Source organism: Vitis riparia, chromosome 8, assembly GCF_004353265.1.
Source record: "Vitis riparia cultivar Riparia Gloire de Montpellier isolate 1030 chromosome 8, EGFV_Vit.rip_1.0, whole genome shotgun sequence".
Classification (NCBI taxonomy): Eukaryota; Viridiplantae; Streptophyta; class Magnoliopsida; order Vitales; family Vitaceae; genus Vitis; species Vitis riparia.
In genome coordinates, this window is record NC_048438.1 from 9,396,602 (window position 1) to 9,405,739 (window position 9,138).

Genomic DNA, 9,138 nt, shown 5'->3' on the forward strand with positions numbered 1-9,138 from the left:
AGTTAAGGATCATTCCCCAATGATTGGGGTTGTGTTACCATTGGCTGTGGAAACAATTTTTTGTGAGAAAGGTCTAAGGGATGGACCTGTCTAGAATCAAAAGCCATATGATTTGTAGCACAAGAATCAATTATCCATGCACTATTAATAACAGGTGTAGAAGTATTTAAAAACTTATCACCATAATCTGTAGCAGCTACCAATGCAGAGGCTTTCTCAGCAACATTAGTCTTTGTTTTTATTTCGGCAACAGCTGCAATCGAGGTTTTCTTGGAATCCTTTTTTCGTTGATCACAATTTTGATCCCACCAGTCTGGATATCCTATAATTTCAAAGCAACGACTCTTGGTATGACCAGTCTTATTGCAGTGAGTGCATTTGAAGGTTGACTTATCAATATTAGGGTTTGTCTTAGGATGGTTGGTCTTGGATTGGTACTGCCAATTTTGGGTTGATCGTTGTTGGACTACCATAGCTGAGGTGTCAAGGTTGTTAGATTCTGCTTTCATACTAACATGATACACTGCCTCTCGTCGAATCAATGCATAGTATTCTTCCAAATCGGGAAGAGGATCTTTGCGTAGAATCTCTCCTCGAACTTGCTCAAAGTCACCATCCAATCCAACAAGAAAGATGTGCACCCATTGTCGTTCAATGGATTTCCGATCCGCTGCAATGTCCTCAGGGTCTTTCATGACTACCTTATCCCGATGATCCAATTCGCAAAAAATTTCAGTTAACTCTCCATAATATTCAGAAAGAGACCTACCGCTTTGTTTGGCAGTGAAGGCTTTTTTATTCAAAGTGAAAACTTATAATTCATCACTTCCATCATAGAAGGCCTTTGATAATGCACTCCGAATTTCTTGAGCGGTGGGTAAGCGTAAGTAACGCTTCATAATTTCTGAACTCATGGACATTAACAACCATCTCTTCACTTTTTGATTCTCAGCATACCATTTTTCATATCCATCTTCTGACTCTCTTGGGAATTTGTCTTACCTCGAATGTAGGAAAGTTTTTCCCGTTTGGCAATATGCATCTCCACGAGTTGTGACCAAATGTCATAGTTTGATTCAGTCAAAATAATTTCTGGATTAAAAGTACCTTCAAATTGAAAAACAATAGTATTTTTTTCACTTTTTTTTTCTCTTTTGATCGCGAAAGAGAGGCGATGACTGGCCTTACCGACAAAATATCCCGGATTTCAGTTCCATGACTCTGATACCATCTTCAAATTGATGAATGGTAGTTTTTCATTTTATTATTTCATTTGTTCATGTACAGAGTATATATAAAGGGTAATCACCATTCTAAGAATTGGAAAGAATGATACAAGGAATGAATGATATAAGAAAAGAACAACTAATATCCTAATATCTCAACATTCATAATATCTTAACATTCCTAATATCTCAACTTTCCTAATATCTAAACATTTCTAATATCTCAACACCAATATCATAGATGATGATAATAAAAATAAGAAAAATTTAGTAGATAGATGCATTTATAATTGAACTACTGCTTCTCCAAGTGTACCTTCCCCTCACTAACAAATAAGTCATTTTATGGGTCTCAAAAGTTTTTAAATATGAATCACTCGTTGACACAAAAGGAAATTAAGAAAGAAAAATGATTTCAATATCAGCCAGGACACAAAAATCTGAAAAGTCCTGAGTCGAGGCTTTATTTATTATGTTATAGACAAGGCATGAGAATTATTAATCCACATCAGATGCTCTTAACTTGAGTCCATCGACCATCCAACTCCCAAGCCCTTTGTGGATGTGTAAAGATCCTTGTACCTGAACCTATGAGGACAATCCAACTCCCAATCCTCAAGATCTTCATGCTACGTCTTCCTTTTTGTTGGTGTTTTAAGACAAGCTAAGGAAAGAAGACACAATAGAAAATAGAGAAAATATATCAGCAGAAGTCACTTTTATTTCCTCCATCCAGCGTACATTTATAGAACTGGGAAATAACTGAAAAGAGAAAAAAAATCTCAAATTCAAAATAGATAGTACATGATCCACAATTTATGAAAGTGGACTCACATCTCTTAAAGAATAGGAACTAACAATGACTCGATTTTATTCAAACTTTGAAAAATTAAAACATAACATGGCAGTCCAGAAAGCAAACTTCTAACACTCTTCCTTGCTTTAGGAACTACAAACTCCAAGCTTTTGTATGAGAAACTCAAACTTAGTGACTGACAAAGGCTTTGTGAATATGTCAGCCAATTGTTCTTCTGTTTTGCAGTAGCGAAGATTAATGTCTCCATCTTTCTGCACACCTCTCAAAAAGAAGAGTTTGATATTGAAATGCTTGGTTTTCCCATGAAACACAGGATTGTGAAAAATTGCTATTGTAGCTTGGTTGTGCACGAACACTTCAGTACCTTGTGTTTGCTTCGTATGCAAATCAACCAAAATTTTCCTCAGCCACAATGCTTGATTTACTGTCGCGGTTGCTGCTACAAATTCCGCTTCTGCAGTAGATTGAGCCATAATATCCTATTTTTTTTAACACGATGAGAAACTTCTTGGGCCAAGACTGAAACAATACCCTGAAATACTCTTCATATCATCTAAGGAACCACCCCAATCACTGTCAGAATACCCGAACAGCTTCATATTTGGAATTTTTTGAAACTTAACTTCGTAGTCGACAGTTCCTTTGATGTACTATACAACTCTTTTTGCTGCCTTTAGATGCACCTCACTAGCATAATGCATAAACTTTGATAGAACACTTACAACAAACAATATATCAGGCCTTATTGATGTAAGATACATCAAACAGCTAATGAGACTTCTGAAGTATGCCTCCTCCACCTTTTCAACTCCATCATCTTTGCTTAGCTTTTCTTTTTGGTCCATAGGAGTATTCATTTCTTTGCAATCTTCCATTATGAACTTCTTGAGAATCTCCTTTGCGTATTTTCTCTGGCAAATAAAAACTTGATCTTTTCCTTGCTTGATCTCCATTCTAAGGAAGTATGTCATTAGACCAAGATCTGTCATTTCAAAAACTTGCATCATATCCGACTTGAACTCATCAATAAGCTTTGCACTACTTCCTGTAATCAAAAAATCATCCACATAAAGAGAAACAACAAGAATTTCATTGTTATTTTCCTTAACATAAAGTGTGGATTCTGAAAGACTTTTTTTAAAGTCCAGACCAAGCAAATAATCATCTATTTGACTATACCAGGCCCTTGGTGCCTGTTTAAAGCCATAAAGAGCTTTATGAAGTCGATAGACTTTGTCTTCTTTGTCTTCCACAACAAAACCTTCAGGTTGCTCAACATAAATTTCTTCTTGAAGAATTCCATTAAGGAATGCTGATTTAACATCCATCTTATGCACTTTCTAGCCAAGTTGCGCAGAAATAGCAAGAAGTAATCTGATTGTGTCCAACCTTGCTACTGGAGCAAATGTTTCAGAATAATCAACACCAAAAATCTATGCATATCCTTTAACTACGAGCCTTGTTTTATACTTGTTGATTGAACCATCAGCATTTAGCTTGGTTCTAAACACCCGTTTTACCCCAATTACCTTTCTTTCTTGAGGTCTATCAACAAGCTCCCATGTTTTGTTTTTTTCAATCATGAACAGCTCTTCCTTCATTGCATCCTTCCATTTGGACTATTTGAGTGCTTCCTCATGGTCGGTAGGTTCATAAATTGCAACATTGCATCTCTAATAAATTTCAGAGAGCAATCGAGTACCTCTTACTGGTGGATCATCCTCCATTTCATCTAAAAAACTTGTTTCAAGCTTTGTCTTTGAATCTTCCCAATCCCATTCTTCATTTTCCATGAAGTGGACATCTCTACTAATAATTATAGTATCAGTATGTGGCTGGAAGACTTTATAAGCCTTTGAAAATTGTACTATAACCAATAAAAATTCCTGCAGCAGCTTTTTTTGTCTAATTTATCTCGTTTAACCTGAGGAACATAGGTAAAACAAAGATAACCAAACACTTTAAGAAAATTCAATGGAGGTTTGTACCCATACCATGCTTCAAAAGGAGTTTGATTTCTTTACTGCCTTTGTAGAGAGTCTATTCTGCAAAAATACAACTGTGTTTGCAGTCTCTGCCCAAAATTTCTTCGGCAAATTCTTCTCTTGCAGCATGCATCTAGCCATCTTTATAATAAATCGGTTTCTTCGTTCACTCACTCCATTTTGCTCTGGAGTATAAGGAGCTGAAAATTGGTGTTCAATTCCTGTTTCTTCACAAAATAAATTGAGTTGACATGAAGCATACTCCTTGCCATTATCAGATCTTAAAATCTAAATTTTGCAGCCACTTTCATTCTCCACTTTTGCTTTGAACTTCCAGAAAGTGTTCTCAACCTCAGATTTGAATTTCAAAAAATATATCCAGCACATTCTGGTCAGATCATCTATAAAAATGATATAATAGCGACTACCTTTGAGTGAGGGTGTCCTTTAAGGTCCTCCAACATCGGTGTGAATCAGCTACAACTTATTTGAAGCTCTCTAAGTTGCTGTTGGGAATGGAAATCTGCTTTGCTTTCCATATTAACAAGTATGGCAGCTTGTGGAAATCACTTCAAACTCAGGTAAGCCTTCCACCATTTCTGATTTTTGCATTTTGAGAAGCCCTTGATAATGATAGTGTCCCACCCGCTTATGCCATAACTCAGCAATATTTTCTTTTGCTAGAAAAGTTATTTGTTCTTCCTCAAGTGGATCTAATGAGAAACTTTTTCCTCTCATTTTGACCTTAAACAAGTCTTGACTAGAGGCATCCTTGATTAGGCAATAATTATCTTCAAAATACACCTTGAAACCTTTTTCTAGCAGTCGACCAACACTTAACAAGTTTTGGCCTATTTCAGGTACGTAAAGCTCATCATCAATGACTTTAGTACCTAAATGGGTTGCAATAGCAATAGTTCCAATTCCTTTCGTAGGAATATGACCACCGTGACGTATCCGGACTCTTACAATTCTTGTAGACTTCAATTCTTTGAAAAGTTCCTTGTCACGAGTCATGTGATTGGTGCATCCACTGTCAATCAACCAGCTATCGCTTGAAATGCTACCTGAAAAACAAGTTGCAACAAAGAGATGATCATTTTCATCTTCATTAACGATTTGGGCATCTGTGTCTTGCTGCTGGTTTTGGTTCTTGCAAATGATAGCTTCATGTCCAAGTTGATTGCACTTGTTACACTTAGCATCTGGCCTTTTCCAGCACTTGAATGGTGAGTGGCCAGTTCTGTCACAATGCTTACAAGGTGGGTACTTTCCCTTGGAACTTCCAACTTTGTTTTTGTTGCTCCTGTGCGCTGCAGCTTCTCCATTTGCTTGCTGGTGCTTTCTATTTTTCTTTTTTTGTTTCTCTAACCATCTTCATGTTTGGCGGGCAAGGCTTCCTCTACAATTGCTTCTTGTCTCATAACCATCCATTGTTCCTGTGCCTACAAAGAGTTCAACAACTCTACCAACATGATTTTGGACAAATCTTTGGTATAGCTTCAAATCTTTCAGGAATAGTAACCAGAATTTTTTCAACAATACGAGAGTCTTTAAACTCCGAACCAAGCAATCTTACTCTGTTGGCTATGCTCAAAAGCCTTTCAGAGTACTCCTTGATGGTTTCTGACTCTTTCATCTTCTGCAACTCGAAATCTCTTATTAGATTCAGCATTTTCATGCCTTTAATTCGATCATCTCCTTGATATTCAAATTTGAGATAACTCCATATGGCTTTGGCTGATTTCAAAGACATAATTCGGGTGAAGATTGTAGCTGAAACTACTGCAAGTAGGCAAGCTTTTGCCTTAGACTTTTGGTTTTCCTTTCCTTGTGATTCTTGACTTGAGCCATCGTTGGGTTGTCTGATAGCGGAGGAACATCATAGTCATCTTCAACAGCTTCCCATAGATCTACAGCATCTAGGTAGGCTTCCATCCTCACAGCCCATATGGTGTAATTATCACCATTGAAGACTGGAGGTGCCATTGCTGAGAAACTTAAGTCTCCTTCCATGCTTGAAATTTTGGTGGAATACGTGGTGTTTTGGTGGCCCTCAACTTTCTTGAAAGCTCACAATTTTTTTCACTCACGGTCCCTCAAGAATATAAAGCTCTGATAGCAATTGTTGGTGTTTTAAGACAAGCTAAGGAAAGAAGACAATAGAAAATAGAGAAAATATATCAGCGGAAGTCACTTTTATTTCCTCCATCCAGCGTACATTTATAGAACTGGGAAATAACTGAAAAGAGAAAAAAAAAATCTCAAATTCAAAACAGATAGTACGTGATCCACAATTTATGAAAGTGGACTCACATCTCCTAAAGAATAGGAACTAACAATGACTCGGTTTTATTGAAACTTTGAAAAATTAAAACATAACATGGCAGTCCAAAAAGCAAACTTCTAACACTTTTATACAACACGTCAAATCAACCGTTGCTCCGAACACCAAAAGGATCACAGCTAAAGCCGCAATTAAAACCTTAAAAAGATTGGTGGCGCTGGGAGCATAGAAAGATTGAGCGGACGAGCTCTTCCATTGATGCAAAAACTCCATCCCAATATGTAATGAGAGCTCCTCTCTTCTCCCGTGGATGCAGAAAAACCAACATACATACTGTTCGTGACAACCCCAGGTAGCTCGATTTCTTTAGACATGAGCGGTTTCATTGGTTTGTCCGGAACCGATAATGGAGCGATTGTGACATTTACAACACCATCCGCGTAGTCGATCCAAGCTTGGATATGTCCACTGTCCAAATTTACCTCTTCCTTCTTGTCTGTATCATTGACATAATATGAAGCAGGTTCTGTTGCAACTGAATCCATGCTATTGATGTTGATTCCAACATGGTTACCTTCACTGCTTTTGCCTTCATTGTGTCCGTTAACTGTATCGAATTCAACCGCAAAGATGTGGTTTGATTCATCACCATCATTCGTGGAGTTGAGAATTCCCAGATAATGCCCACTGTCAGCCCCTTGTAGGTCTGTAGATGGTGATAACAAAAATGCGAGGCCGTAGCCGCCTCCGTCAGAGCCGGAGGGAATGATTGAGAAAACAAAGGAGGTGCTGAATGAAGAAATATTGTTGGAAGAGTTCAACAGATTGATTGGGTCAGGATAGAATGCATGCCCGATTACATCACGTGACCTGTTGGTGAGCTCAAGTGCGCCACTGGGTTTTATAATATAGTGGCACCCTTCAGAGTGAAGTTTGTTTCTGTGCGATTAAAGCCATTGTACACAAAATCAAGAGATGAAGACTGAGATTGTGCAGCGCCATTAACGATGAAAAAGAAGAAAAGGAGGAAGAGAAGGCAAGGAGCTAAAGAAAAGGAGGCCATGGAAGGGTGAATAATAGTAGAACCAGTTGAGGAAGATAATGATATAGATTTCAGAGAGAAGACCGGAGAAGTGGAATTGTCGAAGTCAAGAAGCATGTGAAGAAACGCTAAACGGCGTTAGGAGTTGGGAGCGACGAGAGTGACAGTGAGGCAGTCATGTCATATTCCATTTCCACCCCATGCCACGATACTGGGAGAAGAGCCGTGCTGATACAGCCATACAGGTTTGAACCTTTCAAACCTCTAGACTTGCTGACCATCTGATCATGCCCTCGACTCCACATCAACGACATGATCACGATAACTTCCAAATTTAATGCCTCTACAAAGCTACTTGGCCTTCTGTCTTGGATTCGCCTATTGAAGGTCTTGTACATATAAAAGTTTCTGAAATATTTTCTATATCTTTTTAAATTACTAAAAACAGTCGACAAAAATTAAGTGAAAATACTTTAAATTTATTTTCGTGTCCGAAATTGAATGATAAATCAACCACGGGTGAAGGTCTAGAAAATAAATAGATTGGTTTTTTCCGCATGCAATTGACGCTGACCCAAGAAAAATAAAAAATCTGAACTTGTAAACTGCTTTCACATTTGAATATCGAGCAAATTTAGTTTGATCAAGTCATATAGCGTTAGGTAGCAGTTTGTTTGATTGATTGTTGGGCGGTGGTATGAATGGGATGTGGGTCACTTTTACCATTATTCGTATTCATTGATTATTCCAATTGGCACGGCGCCCTCCATCACTCTTTGATCCGGATTTTCTTGGATTGGATGGTTCTTCTATGGAGTTGAATTTTTTTTATTGACCAGTGGTAGTATACATTCATGCATGTGGGTCGTGGATGGTGTTCTGATGTTGATTTCATCATTTATTAATCTCTTATTTACATCCTACTTGTATATTTTCTTTTATAGTCATATAAATTTTTAGTAATAATTTTTAAAAAGTTTTTTTTTAAATTTATTATATTAGATAAACATTGAAACTCATGCATTAATTTATTAAATGAAAAGGAATAATGGATGATGTTCTCGTGTATAAACAAAAATAAACTCAAAGAGGAGAACTCGAATTTAATGAAAAAGAGTGATTTTGAATATTTTAAGATTTAAATATTGAATTGAACATTTTTATCTTTTTAATTATATAATTTAAATACATGCTAAGGCACTTATTATTCATATTTAGAGTAAATATTCAAAGCATGTGAATTAATTGAAAAGTCCATTAAATAGATTTAGATATATAATGTGTTCTTTGAAACATAAATTCAAAGATGATCGATTGAATGTGAATGTAGATAAAGAGACTTAAGATTATGTGCATTATGTATAAAACATACTTTAGGGAGGATATGGATTAATTTGGAGAGTTAAGGAGTTCATTAATAATAATACAATATAATTAATAATGTTTTCCCCATCTAATAATACAAGTAGAAAAGAGTTCATTAATTTATTTTTATAATCATCCAAAATTTTTATTACTTGAAATAATTTTTTTAAGTCAAAATTTATTTATAATAATTCACAATTTTCTACTTGTATTAAATAAATTATTTTAATTCAAAATCTATTAAGGTATTAATATGTTAAATTGTAAAAGAAGATTCTATTTTTTTATTTTTTGTTTACTTAGTGATAATTTTAAGATAAAAATAAATTCTACAAGAAGATTTTAACTTTTTCTTTTTTAGTTTTAAATAATTTAATGATGAAGATAGACATGTTTTCTTTTTTTTTTTATGTTAA

The 9,138-nt window shown here is 36.0% G+C and overlaps 1 protein-coding gene across 1 annotated transcript in view; it reads right to left on the minus strand.

Moving 5' to 3' along the window:
* Positions 1–695, minus strand: part of LOC117920607 (protein NODULATION SIGNALING PATHWAY 2-like) — a 9,679-nt gene extending 8,984 nt beyond the window's left edge. Inside the window, exon 1 of the mRNA XM_034838214.1 lies at positions 471–695. Coding sequence (XP_034694105.1) covers positions 471–695 — 225 coding nt within the window. The remainder of the gene's footprint in view (positions 1–470) is intronic.
* Between the last annotated feature and the right edge of the window lie 8,443 nt (positions 696–9,138).